This window comes from Phasianus colchicus, chromosome Z, assembly GCF_987193195.1.
Source record: "Phasianus colchicus chromosome Z, bPhaCol1.hap1.1, whole genome shotgun sequence".
NCBI classification, from domain to species: Eukaryota; Metazoa; Chordata; class Aves; order Galliformes; family Phasianidae; genus Phasianus; species Phasianus colchicus.
Genome location: NC_143476.1, coordinates 17,902,526 through 17,920,692, shown reverse-complemented (window position 1 = coordinate 17,920,692; position 18,167 = coordinate 17,902,526). Strand labels below are relative to the sequence as shown.

At 39.4% G+C, this 18,167-nt stretch overlaps 2 protein-coding genes across 2 annotated transcripts in view; both read right to left on the bottom strand.

Annotated features, from left to right (window-relative positions):
* Positions 1-18,167, bottom strand: part of FBXL17 (F-box and leucine rich repeat protein 17) — a 284,666-nt gene that overhangs the window by 33,139 nt on the left and 233,360 nt on the right. The gene's annotated exons all lie outside the window — the stretch shown is intronic.
* On the bottom strand, positions 1,709-5,383 carry LOC149912674 (uncharacterized). Its single transcript, XM_090131532.1, has one exon. The coding sequence runs from the start codon at positions 4,958-4,960 to the stop codon at positions 1,940-1,942; it is 3,021 nt and encodes a 1,006-aa protein (XP_089987658.1). The 5' UTR covers positions 4,961-5,383; the 3' UTR covers positions 1,709-1,939.

The window sequence follows — 18,167 nt, the reverse complement described above, 5'->3', positions numbered from 1 at the left end:
TTTCTTCTGGGAATAATTTGCTAAGTTCTAATCTGCATGCTATGGAAATTCTAGAACTATTACTATGTACTATTCACCCTATGAACAAAACAAAAGGAAAAGGCCAGTACCACAATATTTTGACTCAAATTCATCATTATGCCTTTCTTTAGTAACTGAAGAAAAAGAACAAACTTTTGTCAAGGAGTTAAGGAAGTATTTTTCCCCTTTCTGCTAGCTACAATTTTCAGTAAACATTACTCAGAAAAATGAACGGTCCTGCTACAAATAATTTTCACCAGCAAACATACCTTTGTGCATGTAGTGTAAAAAAAGTAAAATAAAATAAATTGATCCTTGCAATAGATCGATATCTCTGTTTCTCTCTACTGTGAGCACTTCTTGTATTCTGGATGTCTTTTGCTCTTCTATATTGCAGACAATACGTCCTCAAACTTGAAATGGACTTCCACCATATTTTGTTGTTATTGCTTTTTGCCTTACTATCTCTGTCTTCAATCATATTGACAGTAATTGTTTCAAAAATAAAGTTCATACTTCTTCTCATCCAAAACAGTACTCGTGCCAAACTGCTATATACCTCTATCCCTTCTAGAGGGATAGAAGTTAAACTTCTTGGTTGTTAAAAAAAGAAAAAAATGACACTGCATAGAACCCACCTTGTAAAATCCATCATTAGCTAGGACATCAGTCAGGACACTGCTAGATAACAGTATCTTCCTGATAAGAAGTCTACATTGAAAGACTAGCTTTTCTTACAGCATTCTAAATTCAGCTATTTCGAGTATTTTCTGTCAGTTCTGCTTGTTACCTCATTTCGTCTCTCCTTTTCAGCCCTTTTACTGCTCAGAGTCATACACTTAAGCAGGGTAATTCCTACCATATTAAGAAATTAGGAGCGATCAAATTGTAAATTGGTCAGTAAAATTCAATAAAGAATCGAACATCAAAGAATACTTAAAAGAACAACAGGTTCTATTTACTACTGATTTATTATTTGCATACAAGTGACACTAAAAATAGGACAATTAGATTTATTAAGATACTTCTTTTTAATTTATTTTGGCAGACAAATTATGCACAATCTTCTCAAGTTGCAGAATATCAAAGGAAATGAGTAACATGTAGTTTGGATGTGAGCACCATCTGTACATTTATAAAGATATATGTATTACTTATCTTCTAATCTGAACACAAGCCAAAGCCTTCTTCCATTGTCCTCCACAATCAAGTTACATTAATAATTCATGAAATAGAAGTTACTCCACTGAAGCAAGCCTTATCTTAGAGGGAAAAATAATTCCGTTTTTATTCACATACAGAAAATTTTAGTAGGTGCACAGCACATCTAACTTACACTAGTGGTAGGAGAGAGTGAGTCCATAATGGCTGATGATATTCACCCACTTTTTGCCACAAAATTCTGCAAGCAGAGGAAATCTGTGAAACTTTTTATTCTCTGCTAATAGCTAGCTAATGTTAGAAAATCTAAGATACAGAAGGGAAGAAAGACATGAAAGAACAAACCTAGCTGGAAAGTATGAACATGACAAAGTTTATCTTCTGTTCTCCAAATTCCACAGACTTCATGCTAAAATGTAGTAGTAGTCTCTCATTGTTCGTCCTCTGCCGACCGAGGGCGCCACTTGCCAGCGAAACCGACCCCAACCGGGCCGGGGCCAAATGCTCACACAGACCCCAGAGTGCGTGAGGCAAAATGGCGTTTATTAAAATGTGGTAGGCACTTAAATATTCTTGTCCCGCTTTGTCCACACCCCTTGCTTACCTGCTGTCCTATTGTGGGGCAGCGTTTGGCAAGCCCTGAGCATAGGAAACCTGACCCCGTCACATACCGTTTCCTCGCCACGCCTACTACATCTCCCCCTCCCTATGCTCAGGAATATCCCGTAACAGCGCGATCGCAACGCGAGTACATCTCTCACAACTGTTCCTTCGTTTTGTGATACAGAATCCGTTGGTCCATAACTTGCCACATGATCCTTGTGAGGCAATTCTGGAAACACATGATTATGCACGGCAAAATGGCCGCAATACAAATTATTGCGAGCAATACTAGCGCAACTACCTTGATAATTTTCGCAACCCATCCTCCAAAGTTGCCAAACACACTTCTCAGCCAGTCCCCGATGGGGTCGTCCTCCACTTGGATCTTCTCCGTATGGTCTTGCAGGGCTTTCAGCGCTTTATGGATGGATACACTGTGGTCGCTAAGATTGAAGCAACACATTCCTTCTAGGTCTTCACATCCATGCCCCTGTGCCAGGAGCAAGAAGTCGATGGCTGCTCTGTTTTGCAGCACCGCATGCCGAATGCTGTTTGTGTCTTCTAGCATCGCATTCAATATTAATGTTGTTAAATTCGCCTGCTTAGCTGACCAACATGCTAGGCGTTCTATCTGAGCCAAGCTCTGTGCTGCAGCAACCCCAGGGGCGAAAAATGATGCGAATATCCGTGCTGTGGCACTCCATAACTCTACCTCATCGTTACAATTCTCCGGGAGAGGGCTCGAACGCTTTCGGCGACGATCGTGACCCGTGATGCTCGGGCCATACTGCATCCATGTCGTGAAATTCGGAGACAGTAATGTCAGTTCCCCTATGTAACAGGGTCCTCCTAAGGCATTGTGCGGGATGCCCTGCCAGGCTCTATCCCCACAGATCAGGAAGATTCCAGGGGGCAACGCCTTAGCCGTTTTGTTATTCCATAGCACCTCGTTGACCCCCCGTTTGAAAGTGAACCCATACCCATAAAAGTCCCAAACTGCCGTACAATTAAATGAGGATCTACCGCTAGATTTAGAAAGGACCCCACCCTTTGACAAGCAGGTTGTATTGCGCCCTGTGAAGACCCGTGTTTCATTTTTGGTATACCCGCAATAACCCGAAGTAATGGAGAAAGCCTCCGTGTTCACAGGACTGACCACAGTCCAAGAGGTCTCGTTGTATGGCTTCAGCCGCGGATCTGTGCCTGCCCACCGGGCAATTAAGGCCTGCAGTTGTATCCGAGCAGACACACCCCGCAGGTAATCTCGCCCCAACAGGGTTCCCGGTACCTGCGCTACCAGCGGGGTCAGCAGGACGGGCTTCTCCAGGGAACCGTCTCTGTTGACCACGATTATCTCGATCTGCTTGGCTGACCTCCGCGTTGGAGCAGTTCCCCCCACTCCCGCTATAGTTTGAGTGGCCCCCGTTGGCCACGTGGGCGGCCAGTCGGACTCCGCAAAAACCGTCACATCCGCTCCTGAGTCCACCAGGGCGGTAAGGAAAATAGATCGCGGCCCTGGGGAGCCAGCGGGAAGCTCCGTAATTGCGGCTGTAATCTTCACCAAGGGGCGTTCCCCGCAGCTCAACGATAGCGCAGCTAGTGGCAGGCCTAGATCCAAAGCCCGCCTTTCCTGAGAATCCCGTGAATCGTAAGAGGGACCCTCATCCCCCCTACCTCGAGATCGCAGCCCACGAGCTCTACATTGCGGTGCAGTGTGACCTCTCCTCCCGCACATTTGGCACGCTATACCCCCGTTGCTCTTACACTGTGCCTTGAAATGACCTAATTGACCGCACCTGAAGCATGGCCCAGGCGGGCGATCTGGACTCTGCCGCCCGGCAACCCCATGCGCTAGCATCACCTCAGCTACCGCTGCAGCAACCTCGCTTGCCACTGATGATTGAGACTTTTGCTTGTCCATCACATACTTAAGGACCTCACCGGGGGTGTGGAACCTGTCTGGCGCCGCCCGTAATAGAGCCCGTACGTCCGAGCTCGACTTTTGATAGAGGCAATCCAGGATCACGGGGCCGTGCACTGCCCTAGGCAGCTCCGATCCCTCCACTGCCTTGATCAACCTATCCGCAAAATCCTGGAAGGATTCAGTGGGACCTTGTGCAATCTCCGTCCACGGAGTAGACGGCTCAGCATTTCTTGCGAGCCTTCTGAACGCCTCAAGGGCAGCGTCTGTAGTGGCTATTAGTTCCCCGGGCCTCAGCTCCGTAAGCTGGGCATGTGCAGTGATCATACCCGGCGTACTACCCGTCAATCTCTGCAGGTTAGACGCGTGAAGCGGATTCCCCTGATCGTTCTGGGCTGTAACCAGCATTTGTCTAAGTCTAGCCTGCCATTCCTCCTTCCAAAGCGTATACTGCACCGGTTTCAAAATCATGCGCATCAGATTCTCAATATCGTATGGTAACAGGGGTCCCGGCAATATTAATGTCTCCAAGGCGTTCATTGTCAGGGGGGACTTCAATCCTTTCTTTTCAACTGCCTCAAGCACCCTCGCTATCGCTTTCGGGTCCAGCGGGACCCAGATCGGGTTATCATCATCGGAAATCACTACCGGAAATGCCTCCGGGTTCGCAAGGCCCCGGTCTTGTGCCTCCTCCTTTACTTTAGCCCAATCAGTCAGCAGACGCCCGTCCCTCCCCCCTTTGGGACGAAGCCCCGCCCTTGCCTTTTCTTCCCCCAAAGAAGGATATAACGACCGCGGAGGGTAGGGCGGGGGCGGAGTGGGCGGAGTGGGCGGAGCGGTTGGTAGACATGCGGTCGGGAGTTCCTCTTCCCCGCCCTTCGCCGCGGCGACCGTCGCCATCTTGTCCGCCACGCTTTGGTCGTCAGTACTGCAAGGTAGCAAAGACCCGCCCCCCGGAGCCCTTTCCACCCCTTTTTCCACCTTAAGCTTACCCTCCTCTTTAGCCGCCTTAAGGGCTCCAAGTATCAAGCCCCAGGTTTTAAGTTCAGCAGCCTTTTGGTTATTCATGGCGCGTTGGCATAAAGCCGAGGTGAGCGAATCCCACCTACCCGAATCCAGCACTTGCTGAGGGGAGTCCAGCTCCCCTCCCTTTTTTAAAACCGAAAGCACCGCGGCTACCTCCTTCTTTGAAGGGGTATTTTTGCCGCAGTAGTCCTTACAAAACTGCAAAAGTACCTTAATAATCTGTTCCATGGTTACACACGCGACCTGCCGCCACTTCACAGGCTCTTCTCCGCGATGTGTCTTCCGTGAGCGACCTGCCGCCACTCCGCAGGCTCTTCTCCGCTTCACGGGCACGCCGGGTGGTTAACCCTCGATAGGCAGATCACGTCGGGGTCACCACTTGTAGTAGTAGTCTCTCATTGTTCGTCCTCTGCCGACCGAGGGCGCCACTTGCCAGCGAAACCGACCCCAACCGGGCCGGGGCCAAATGCTCACACAGACCCCAGAGTGCGTGAGGCAAAATGGCGTTTATTAAAATGTGGTAGGCACTTAAATATTCTTGTCCCGCTTTGTCCACACCCCTTGCTTACCTGCTGTCCTATTGTGGGGCAGCGTTTGGCAAGCCCTGAGCATAGGAAACCTGACCCCGTCACATACCGTTTCCTCGCCACGCCTACTACATAAAATCACTCCCAAGGCCTCTAAAACGACCCAGACTCTAAGTGTTAGAAGTTATAGGGAAAGTGATGAAGATGATGCTCAAATTTCCCCTTACAGATTCTATCAAAAAAGCCCCAGGTCATCCACTTTCTTAAAAATTTCTTTAAAATTAAGAAAGCTCATTTATGACTGACTATACCAGCAAATGATGTTGTCAAATACCATTAATGTAACTTATTTATCTTCACTGAAAGCTGTTAAGTTAGGAATTTGGCCTTAGGTTGTCATTATAGGCCCATAACTAAGTAAGTCACTTTTTTGGGTCTAAGAATTCATTTAATTTTCCATGCAAATAAAATTGTTTTAAGTATTCTCTTCCTGGGATGTCTGTATAAACAGAAAGTAAACTTTCCTTATTTCTTACACAACAACAACAAATCCTGAGTAAAATATATCCTGTCTTGTAATAAGAAAACACAGTGAAATTTCTAAAAATGGAAGTTGAATTAAAACAAGAAAATAAATAACTATGTCATAAACTAGCGGTCCCTGTAAGGGTTATTAATAGACAGTATGGCCAGCATCAGATTGCTGCCTTCTTAATCTAGTCACATTCAGGTAGTATATCCTAGCTGAAGCTTTAACCTCAGTCAAGGAGAAATCTGAATTATACCAGGTACAAATTCTCTTTATCTTTCTAATAGCTATAGGTAACAATATAAATGGAAAATAATACAGCCAAGTTGAACAGAACTGCACTGCAAATGTCATAAAGAAAAATCATTTTACTTATAAAGTTTTCTTAATATATTTTTTTAAATGAAACAATGAATCCATATTTCTATTATACAACTGAATTTATGACTGCATGATTTGGTTAAGAGGGAATGACTGTAAACTAATTTGTTGTTAGCATAACACAATGGTTTTCAAATTGTTCTGTAGACTGCGTGGAATCTGTAAAATACTTCTGAACATTCCAAAGAAGACTCAAATTCAGCATGCAGTAATCTGTACATACATCTAGAACAACATATTTCCATTAGAAAATTATTAGACAATTACAAATTAAAGGAGACTGAACACAACAACAACTCAGTTGAATACACTGACATGCATCTATAATAAGAAGCGCCTTTACATTTTGTGTAAATGTATCAGATTCTTTGTTTCTGTCAAACAGTGCACAAAATGCACAACGTCATATTTAAAGCAGTAAATAGACTGTATTCTATATACATCAAAGATGCTTGATTTAAAATAAAAGCATGCACGCATGCATGAATTAAATGAATGAGTGTATAAATGTGCTAAGCAATTTCTTCTGGTCCTTTTAAAAAGATTAAGTATGCATCGAAATAATCAATTGTACAAAGTGATTCTTCTTCACTTCTAACATCCAACATTTTAAAAATCAGCTAAGAAACACACCCTGCCCCCAAGCCTTCCACAGACATCCACTCCTTGTTTAAAAAGCCTCAAAAGAAAGATAAAAATGTAAACATTACTTACAAAGAAAGACACTATATGGATCACTGGGAGATTAAAGTCCAGGATCTTGAGACATCATATGAAATCATCAGTCTTTCTGCAATGAGATACTATAATGTCTTTGTCTGTTCTAGTTGTTATGAGTTAACTGTTGAACTATATTTAACTTGTAGGCCAGAATTTGCCCAGAGAAACTGGAACAAAATCATACAAGGTTTTACAGTAAAATCAACATCTTGAATGCATTTAAAAACTAAAAGTTAGATCGTGCTCTGGAGTATGTATCAAAATTTTTGCAAAGAATCCACTGTGGAAGGAGGCAGCAATCTTATGTTCTAGACAGAATTTTTCAACAGCTCTCATACATTGCCTTAAGGCATTCTCAAGTCAATGGGTGAAGATGAGTTAATGGAGTAGAGACCACAGCCAGAAAAAAAATATTTGAAGCCTCCTTGCCAAATGTAATTCCTGCTTGTTTACTTCTATTTAATCATTTCAAAGCAGGGAACAACTGAAAAATATTCATGCGTAAAACAGTTTACCAGAAAATATAAGGACCATCTGGTATAAAATCAATTATCTGAATACTTCTTCTAAACAAATCACTTTTTGCTGGAACTGATCATTTTTATCTAGTATGACTCAATAGCTGTGTAGGCAGTCCTCTGTCATATCTCACACTCAAATTATAAAGAAATTTCTTACATTTAAATGAAAAATGCATATTTTAATTGTTCAGGCCCCACTATAAGCCTAAATGTAAGCATTTTTCCCACTGGGTAAAGGAAAATATTGGAAGACATTTATAAGAGAGTATAAGAGACTATGTTAAAAGAAGAGTCACTGTGTTTTCCTAAAAAATAACCAAAGCAAATAACTAGATATGGGTATGTTACCTTTTGTTTATTCTAAATACCTCACAGATGTCAAACTGTCAAAAACTGTCTATGTCAAAAACATAGAATATACAGTCATGTAGCCAAAATGTTTTAATGAGCACTGTTCAGATAAATGATTTCTTAAAAAACAACAACAACAACAACAAAACAACTGTATCCAGAATTTTAAGATTTCGGAGACAATTTTCAGAAATTAAATTAATATAACCTGTTCTATATCAAATGAGCTGCTCGCCAGTTAAGATCAACAGTGCACTTACAACCTAGTTATCCTGAAACAAGTTCCTTACGCTGCAATAAACCTGTTGCTGAGGCATATTTTGTGTTCACCGCAGCTAAATGTTAAACAGGCCTCCAAAGCACAATCTGTCAGAGCCTGAAGATTTTGCTGCAACTTTAAAACCACAGAAATAGCTGCATAGCTCCACAAGGAGCTGTACAAGTTCCTTTCATCAGATCAACTAGAAGAGATGTTTGCCAGTTCCATGGAGCCCAAGGACAGGTTTCGCATTATTTCTGGGTTGTCTGAATTTTAGTAAGTTGTTAAGTGATGCTCACCTCCCTAGAACATATGTACACTGCCAGCAGATTTAGGAGGTTCAGTTGTAATGCCAGCTTCATATCTACACACATTTGCAAACTCTGCTTCTTCAGAAATAACAAACTGTATCAGCTATCGACTCCTTTCTATGTGATTCAGTACAACCTATGAACTAATCTTATAGCCACTGACATTACGCTCAAATAAACTTTACACACAACCTCAGCAAAAATGGGTTAGTCATAATGTTAGGATACCAAAATACAGTGGACAGCACAGCCAATGACATGTGCTTCAGCAATTTTTTTTTTTTTTTTAGTGTCCCTTTACCAGGTAGAGTTCCCACAGGAAAGACTACTGAAAAATCACTTAATATGATCTTACACCCTTTCACCTCAATAAGATGATGTTTTCTAATGCAAAACAAGAATAAGATTTGTCTCATTGATTTTCTTTTGTTTTAGTAAATGTTAAATATACATTTTTCTTGGAATAGTGCTTAGAGAATTTCCCTGCCACGTGGGAAGTACTTCAGATCTGTAAGAAAATTAGCAGCTCGCTCTGAACTACTACAGACCAGACATAATACAGAAGTGAGATGCTGGTCACTGGGGCAATGGCGCCAGATGTACAACTCCCACTGCAGCAACCTGTCAGCTAATACACATTCAACCACCTTCAGTCTGCATAATATGAAGGTAGCTCTGAAAGTTATATCTCCTATTTACTTCCCTGGAAACTACAACAGATACAAAGAGCACAATAACACTGTTTGATAGAGAAAATCCTCAGCGTTGTAATTCTATTTTTTCAACATAGCCATCCCCATTAGCCAGCTCATGTGGATGAGATGATTGAGATGCTCTTCACTTTGTGGTGTGACAGCTGTGCATGGCTATGGTTTGTCTTTCACAGCGCTGTCTTTCTCTGCTGAAATGCACTCACCCACTGCCCCACTGTGCTTGCATTCGCTGTTTGGTCTCCATAAGCAATCAGAAATGTTGATGAATGTTAGTGGGTGACATTTTTTCCACACGGAGGAATTCAGTGACATACCTTTGCTTCACACGCGCTTCCATGTCAGCACTTTGTCACCCCACTGCTGCCATCTGTCACACAGCAACAGAGTGTAACAGAATATTGTTGGGAAGTTCAACCTCTACAGCCATACCACCAACATTTGTCTCTGACGTCATGGGCCAACAGAATAAAATAGGAGGCATTACTTTGAGAGCAGCTCTTGTACATTACCCAGAAATCAATGCTTACTAGTGTTCAATAACCAAGGTAAGGAACCCGTCCAATTAAGATACTTTCAAAGAATGGTGTTCTATTCAGACTACTTCCTAGAGAGGATAGTGGCCATTTCTGTTTGCCCGAAGGCCTAAATGCAAAGACAACTGTTCCATGGCCAAGTAGGCAATAGGGCAATGACAATCTCTAAAAGAAAATATGAGGACGCTGTCAGGTAACAGCTTCATCTATATTTTTTTCTTGGCGACAAGTGAGAATTCTTTCCACAGAAAAAATGAAAGCCACTCCCTTAAGAAGTACTCTACAAATCAATGCTAAGTATTACTAATTTCAGCAATAGCATAGCAGCAGCACTTGGAACCACCGGGAAGCTTGCTCCAAGGAAAGCATAAGAACTTTTTCATTTCTGTTACACATGTTCTCAGACACACCTACAGTCCATTTGCCAGATGCAGTGATAACAATCTTCTAATATGACCAACGAAATACATTATAGTATCCATTATCAGTCATTTCAGACACATTTAACCTGTCATAATCTTCATTATCATTAGTTTCATTGACATCAGTGGTACTGTTCTGTTTTGTATACAACCAAGGATCTGGACTGTTTAATGGGTGGATTAAATTCTATTACATACAGTATTCCTCCAAAGAAAGAAGTCAGCAGGAAGGTATTTTCATGCTCATGACAGATTGTAGAATATTGTTCATTACAAATAGCATATATGTAAAACAACAATACTCTGAGCAATGACTACCACTTAGAGACAACACTACACATATCAAATCAGCATGGAGTCCTAAAACAGCAAACTTTGAAGGGTTTTTCAAAAGATTTCTGGGATACTATAACAAAAAATGCAAAACCAACAGAAACTCAAGAAAAAATAATATGACAGAAAATAAAGTTTGTAACAGCTCTTCAGGTTTCTTGAAAAGCATGAAAAGCATAAATTACCTGACCCTAGAACTTGGCAGAAATTAATGCTTGGACATGTGTACCAATGTAACAGGTATTACAGGTACAGCTCATAGTCAATTTTATTGAATTCATTTCCAAAAGGTCAACAGAAAAAAAGGCAAAAAGATTCTTAGGCAGAAAGAATCGTTCACCCTCACACCCTGCATTTGAACAGATTACATATTGACTAGGCCACTAAAGAAACTGCTAAACCAGGTGACTCACAAGAAATCACAAGAAAAGCAAATCATGACTATTTAAAAGAAAATAGTAGCTCATTTAAAAGCAGTTTATGATGTGGGCTATTACTAAAACCATTCCCACTAAGCACAATTTGCTGATTTTCTCCTGAAACCCACTGCTTTTCATCAAGGTCTTGATTTTTCAAGACCATTCCTTATGTACAAAAACAAACTGCAAGTATGACATTAGCCACTGCATTTTAAAATAAAATAAAATAAAAAAAAAACAAAAACATTTTTATGCTTAACTGAAGCATCAAAAGGTAGCCCATAAAATCCATTTCAGTAGTATTTAAAATGATCTTTTTTAAACTGTATTTCTTCTAGTATTTAACTGTAAATAAGATAATTGTGCATGCAGTTTGCTCAAATGCATTCACCTATATTGTTCAGAAGAATGTTGAAATCAAATTAGTTCTCACTAGTGAACTAAAATCTAAATGTCATATATTTGTAGATCAAGTTAAAAGATGGCTTTTTTACACAAGAATTTGAGTATTAATAATCTTGTCTATAAAGCAGTTTTCACAGATTATAAAAATAGTGATCTAATCAAATCATTCGCAGAAAAGGCACCAGGTATCTTTTTTCTTCTTCTGACTTGTCTATCTGCAAATTTGAAAATTCTTGTCAAATACTGCATAAAATCACATTATAAGTAATAAATAATTTGCAAGACATTTCAACAGATTCTTCTGTTAACTTGTCTTTTTGCTTATTTATTTATTTTTTCCCCCATCTATTTTATGAATATACATGGATAGAGTCTTAGGGGAAAGAAAGTGAAAGACCAAGCATAATGTTCAAGGAAAAAATGATGAAGAACATAACTTGTGAAATGTCTCTTTAGGCCAGCTGATTGCAGGGTAACTACTGAAAAGCTGATACACACACTTTTATTTATATCTACTCAAGAAAGAAAATGTTAAAGAATCAGGATGAAGCTGATTTCCCTCTTGTGTATGTGCATAGCTTTTGATTATAGGCTTTTTCTCAATTGATGAACTATTGCGTTGAGTCCTGAAAATCACTTTACAGAAATAGTGCTGTGTTCAGGGTCAATACCTCTCCAACAGTCAGCTATAAAACTTCCACTGATATTTTTGAAAAGAATGGGATCAGGTCTTTTTTAGTTTGTCTAGAGAGTTCTTGGAACTCCTCTGCCAGGAAGAATAAAAAAACCTCATGTGATTCATTTGTGGTATTCATTCATCTTTTTATCTCCTAAAAGGACCAACTGAATGCTTTTTTACACAATTTAAAAACTATTGTTCACTTCTTCTTGGGAAGAAGTCAAAATTAAATGTCAACTTACCTGAATATTTCTGCTATACTGGTAAATACTATACATACACTAGAAAAGATTTGAAAAAAAAAAAAATTTGATATGAATTTTCCTTTTATTAAGGGTTTCAAGACTTCGTATACTGCATTTGTTCCCTTCTTCAAAAACTTCACTGCATTTCACTGTTAATGAAAGAGTTTAAACAAGTGCCTTTCCATCATTTATGCAATACTACTAGTATGATGTCTCATGTTTGACACTCTTTTTTTGAAACAAACAAACAAACAAACATGGTATCTATCCTTCATTTTTAATAACATAACATTAAAAAGTCTGGATACACAGAAAACTTGAAAGCTCTCATTCACACACATAATCCTACAGTAACTCTGCAATACTTTGTCAGCTCTCCTATGTCCAACGCTTCCATTGGTGTACCAATTTCCTCTCAGAAAATAGAAAGAAGCACAACAACAAACCGTATCTAAATTCCATGTTTACATTACACCAGCTGATAGCAGTCTTCAGTTCCATGTGCTGTGTTTCACTACCAAAGCATTTGACTATGGCTGTACTAGGATTGGTGACACATGAAAACAGTATGTCAGACTTGAGAAGGGTCTTGCAACACTATTTCAGTGCAAACATGTAATTAGAACAGAATGTGCTTGAAGAAAGGCTCACTTGTAGATACTGCAATTAGTATATGTCATCTACAAACCTTTTCAGAAAAAGGAATTTCATCAGATAGGAAAGGAGAACTGGCTAAAAGTGATTTCTAAGTCATAAAGAAATGTGTGAGAGGGCCAGGAAAAGAGCATGGATTTTCTGATTATCTTTCTCTTAGCATTTTGACACGATGCCTTTTCTGTACGTGATACAAATTTAAAACCAAATTTAATTGACATTAATTATAGGGGGGTTATTATGCATGGTTCATTGTTTTTAATGATTTTCTCTAATAATTTCTGCATGTTCAGAATCAATATATTGCCACTTCAAGTTTTGCTGTAGAATGGCTGAAAAGCAAGACGAATAATAAAACACTGCTTTTTAATTCCAAGCTGAGCAGCACTTGTTCTGCAAGCACTACCACACTTCCCACGCAATGGCATAAATTACTTCCACCTAGGTTTTATTTCTTCCCTTCCCTCCCAACCCCCCCTTTCCAAACGTCTTCGGCATTTAAGTGCAAAAAAAGGAAAGTATTTCAGGGTTGTATGTGTCACTCTCAGAGATCTGAAGTTCCGGTTGCCTGCAGAGGCCATTTAAAAACATTAGCGTTATCCTGGGAAAAGCAGCCTTTGGACATACTCTCATCCATAACAAAAGAGATTCTAAATAATAATAACTGTGAGAATATATTGTTTCTCTTTGACCACTGGTGTAGGAAACCTGGTTGTATCATAAAGTCTCACGAAGAGAAAAAGCATGTAGAGACAAATAATGGGAAAATAGGACACCTATGGTGCATGTTCAAACTCTCAGGAATAGCTTTTAGCAAGATTAAAAAGGGAAATGAAACTGAATATCTTGACTAGCTTTGCAGTGAAGTGAGTATACAGTAGCAATCCGTTCCACTCATGGCTCTAAAACTTTTTTTTATGCTGCATTTATGTAAGACAGTTTTGTTTTATGATTTGATTTGACAAGCAGGAACTTGATTTCATTTTCAATAGAAATTTATTTTCTAAACAGTAACATTTAAATTGCATTCTACCTGTAAGACACTGGCACTGTCTTTAAGTGCACAGCAATTTTATATCTCCAGTAAATGTCAGTGTTTAAAAATGAACTTAGATCAAAAGCCTTTAAAACGATTGCAGCTTTTTTGATCAGTGGCATTACAACAAGTTGGAAGCAGCTGGACAGACAGTTCACGCTTTCAGAAAAGGATCTCTTTTCATTAGTGGGCTTACTGTTGATCTAGAATTACCTTGTGCAAAGAGAACAGAAATCAGACTTTTCCAACGTCTAAGACAAGTGTTTTCACATTTCAGTTAGTTGCATACAGAATTATGAATACATTAATTACTTTCATTGATAAATAGGTATTTTCTTAAAGCATCACATTTTTAGATACTATTCATTCTGAGCCAGTTTCTTCAAAAAGTTGCTGTATGTGGCAAATGCCTACACTTAAATACGGGGAGTATAGAATATCGTTAGTTATAAAGGACCAGATAATTCAAACCTTGCTTTGTCGAACAGAGTCTTTTATGGCTTATATATCCACAGGTCATTCAACCGAGGGCAAAGAATATCAGGCAATGAAAGGTGAAAGCTTCCTCTCCCTCTCTCTCTCCAGTCCCTCAAAGGATCTTGCCATATCAATGGCAGAAAGGAACCTGACTGTCAATATTGAGCACTCTGATGACTGAAAAGACACAATAACCAGTTCTGGTACTTTGTACCCAAGAAACCGTTCATTCTGTTTCTTTTGGAGGAAGAAAGGGATTTGAGGTATGTTAGAACGTATTATCACCTCATAATTCTTACAGACATCAATTTTGTGCATCTACAATTCTGCGTATTCTGTCCTGGGAGATCTTTCCAAAAGAGTCACAAATTACAAATTGTTTTAACAGTTGCAAGCAAACACGCAGCTAAACTGTCTGCTTTCAAATCCCTCTAAGTCTACATAGTAAACAAAAACAAAATGTTGAGACTACACTTTGCTGCAATTAGATATAATAAGAGCACTCCCTGAACTATATGAAAACATCCACACATATACAATGAGTATTTGGTAGAAGATGACTGGAACAGACTCAAAAACAACTGTGATAAACATGCCAGCATGACCCACAGTGTCAAATTGCATGGCACGCCTTCACAGCAAGCTGCAGAAATCTACATGAAAAGTTAAGAATCAGATATGAACCACATGTTTGTCAAGCTGGATGAGTATGGGTTCTTTTCTTTTCTTTTTTTCTTTTTTTCCTAATTGTGCTGTGAATATACATGCAGTTACAAGTTTCACTGGAACATTTTCAGTGCTATTTCAGCCATAAAGTACTAAAAGATCCCAGGAGTACAGACATCAGCACAAATACATTACAAGTGCTGCAGACTTCTTATGAACTCTGATATGAAAACAGAAATCCCGACAAAACTGTATCTGCTGAAAATGAAAAGATATGGATTGCTCAGATTTCAAGTTTTTCAAGCTGAGCAAGAGCACAATGCCCAGCACATACCACAGAATACCCAGAGCCCAACAGGAAGAGTTAAAGAGTAGAAACAATCTCACTAATAGATGGTTGGGTGTACGATATTACAGTACTGTAACTTCATTTTGAAACCTACGAAAGTAAAGAAAAATAATCTCAGGAAAATAATAGATTTCTTCTCGGGAGAAGAGCAGAATTTCCTTTTGTGATGATAAAAGAAAATTTTAAGCCTGTTTGGTTTTTCAGTTCTGCTCACAGTAGTTCACAAGATTAGAAAATGAAAAAATCCTTAAAAAAAAAAAAAAAAAAAAAAGGATACTAGGGGCATCATGAGAGATCAGATCCTTGTATGGGCTAATAGAGGTCCTCTATTCTCCTGATGCTTCTGAAGAGCCACATTACTTCATCACTACTATTACTTTCCCTTGGGAATCTTTGTCTAAGAAAGGATCACTGCCTATCTGTTTCCTTGTGGAACAGAATACGACAAATTTGAGGTTTTATTAATCACTCATGACAATTTCAGTGACATAAATAATTTTTAAGTATCTTCTGACAGATGACGCAAGGTAAAAGATGACACGATGTAACTACTGCCTTTTTACCTAGGAAATGACACCCATAGCTAGTTTTACCCTGTAACACTGATCTCTGGCTACAGGTAGATGATTAGTAACAAATGTAATCATATTATGCAAATTATATCTATTAAAAATGTTACCACACACACAAAGATTTTCTTGCATTTAAAACAAAATCAGTTACTTAAGCCCCTGGCTTGAAAGATCAAAACACCTCACTTTCTCACACACAAAAAAACACAGCTAGGTATTTGTTATTGAATCTTAGGGAATATTTTTCGGATGGGGAAGATAGTAGGGGATCAGACTTCAGTTCCTGAGATCTTGTATATGGCTGAAATGTATACTGGCTGGGTCAGAAAGCAGGTGACACTTTTCAACATGAATTCCAGCAATGAGATTTATAAAAAAGACTTTTATTTTTATTTTAAAATATCAAGAACTTCACGTTGTATGTCAGCATCATGTCACTGCTAACAGTCAAGTCCACAGTAGCAGATTAATGGTGAATGGAGAGGTCTATATCCTTTAATAAATAGTTTCTTTTGGTGAAAGAATTCTAGAAGTACTGCACTTCTCTAAAAGCGCAGCTAGTGAACTGAACAATGGTTTGGCACTTTGTCCACAACACTGCAATTGAAGCACACAGAAAAGCTACTGGGTCAGCTGGCAGAGATTCTAGAACTACAGATTGAAAAAAGCCAGACTGTGTCCTCCTTTCAAAATACAAATATGCTGACTAGAGCAAGCCACCAAGGAATCTTCAACATGATTTACAGCTTTCTGTCACTTTACTCAGCAGCAAACACAAGTATGTCAGAATGGGGTTAGAGATTTTTTTGTTTGTTTGTTTTGTTTTTTGTAAGATGCATGCTTCACAGAACAAAATTATTTAACTCAGGTCATGACTATACAAGGAAAAATGCATTGATTTATCTAAACTGATTGATTTTAAATCCAGTTAAACTGGTGCAAACATCTAATGTAAATGCACTTACCCCAGCTAAGACCTCACTTAAATTGATTTAGCTTACTTCAGCAATTTATCAATGTTAGCTAAACCAATTCTAGCAAAGGTTAAGCAGGTTTAAGTGCTTCCGTATAAGGAGTTTGAACAGATTTAACTATATTGACTTAAAAACATTTTAATTAAAATAGTGTAATGTCTTGTATGGGCAAGATTCAAATCACAAGACAGAAGCAAAGCAGCACACATAGGTAGTTACACTGCTTCCAAACCGAAATCAGTCTTGCTGCCACTTGGGCAACCCTCTGCCAATAATGGGGACATATATATCCGATTCTGGGGAGGCACAGTAGAAGTGAGATCAATTTGCAGTTGCCGAAGGAGTTTGTAGGACCAACAGGAACAGCAGAAATCTGGCTGGGAAGCAAGCTTGTGTATAAGAGAAGTGACAGTGCCTTCCTCTCCCTGAAGTCACACAGGTTTAGCCCGCTGTCTCACAAACACATTTATCCCATCTCTGTTCAGAGCGGAATCAGCACACCACAGATACCTTCAACGACTTTTTACCTTTATGATTTCTAATTCTATTAAGCCAGGATTTTAAAGGAATGTGCCGCCACAAGAGTACAGAAGGAATGCCAATAGCTAGCCACAATTCCTGTTAGTAGCAAGAATCCCAGGGAGGACACTAATCTAACTCCTTGCTGCTGGCACAGCCACATTTGACTCTTCTGCTTCTTGTGTTGTCTTTCCACCGGACTACTTGGTTTTCTGCTTTTTCATTTTGATTCACAGTTATCCTTCTCTTCTTGTTTACTAGCGCTGCGAGCGCAATTCCATGATTCTCACTAAAAAGCAGTTTAACTGCCTTTCTGCCTTTCTGACTCAGCCCTCCTAGATGAATCAGATAAGATTTTATTAGTGGGATGCATATCCAAATCCCTCTCCTGACACTGGAGATCATCATGATTACAATTTGCTTAGATTCTGCTGGTCCAATTTTTAGCATCCAAATGCTACCTTTCTCACTAAGACATATCTCACAGCAAATGCACTACAAAGTCAGCGGTTTCATGAGCTTAAAACCAAAGCATCTAGAGAAAATTAAAAATGTGTTCCAAATTGAGCCAGATGCTGTATTGCCTCTCAATTTTCTGTAGGATGAAATAAACAACTGCGGTTCAAATTACTGAAAGATGATTCAGACTTTAGTGTATTAAAATATGCCTATAAAATATGATGGTATGTGTTGATTAGATAATTCAATGTGATACTGAAAAATGTATCTGTAATTTTTAATAGCGATAAAAAGCATCAGGTGTTTAAAATGCTATTTTAATGCTATTTATTTTTATGCTACATTTGTGTTTTCATAAGTGTCCTGGTACAGTTTGCCAAT

Bases quoted from the DNA above. Each gene is read 5' to 3' on its own strand.
- LOC149912674 (XM_090131532.1), bottom strand. From the start codon at position 4,960: ATGGAACAGATTATTAAGGTACTTTTGCAGTTTTGTAAGGACTACTGC.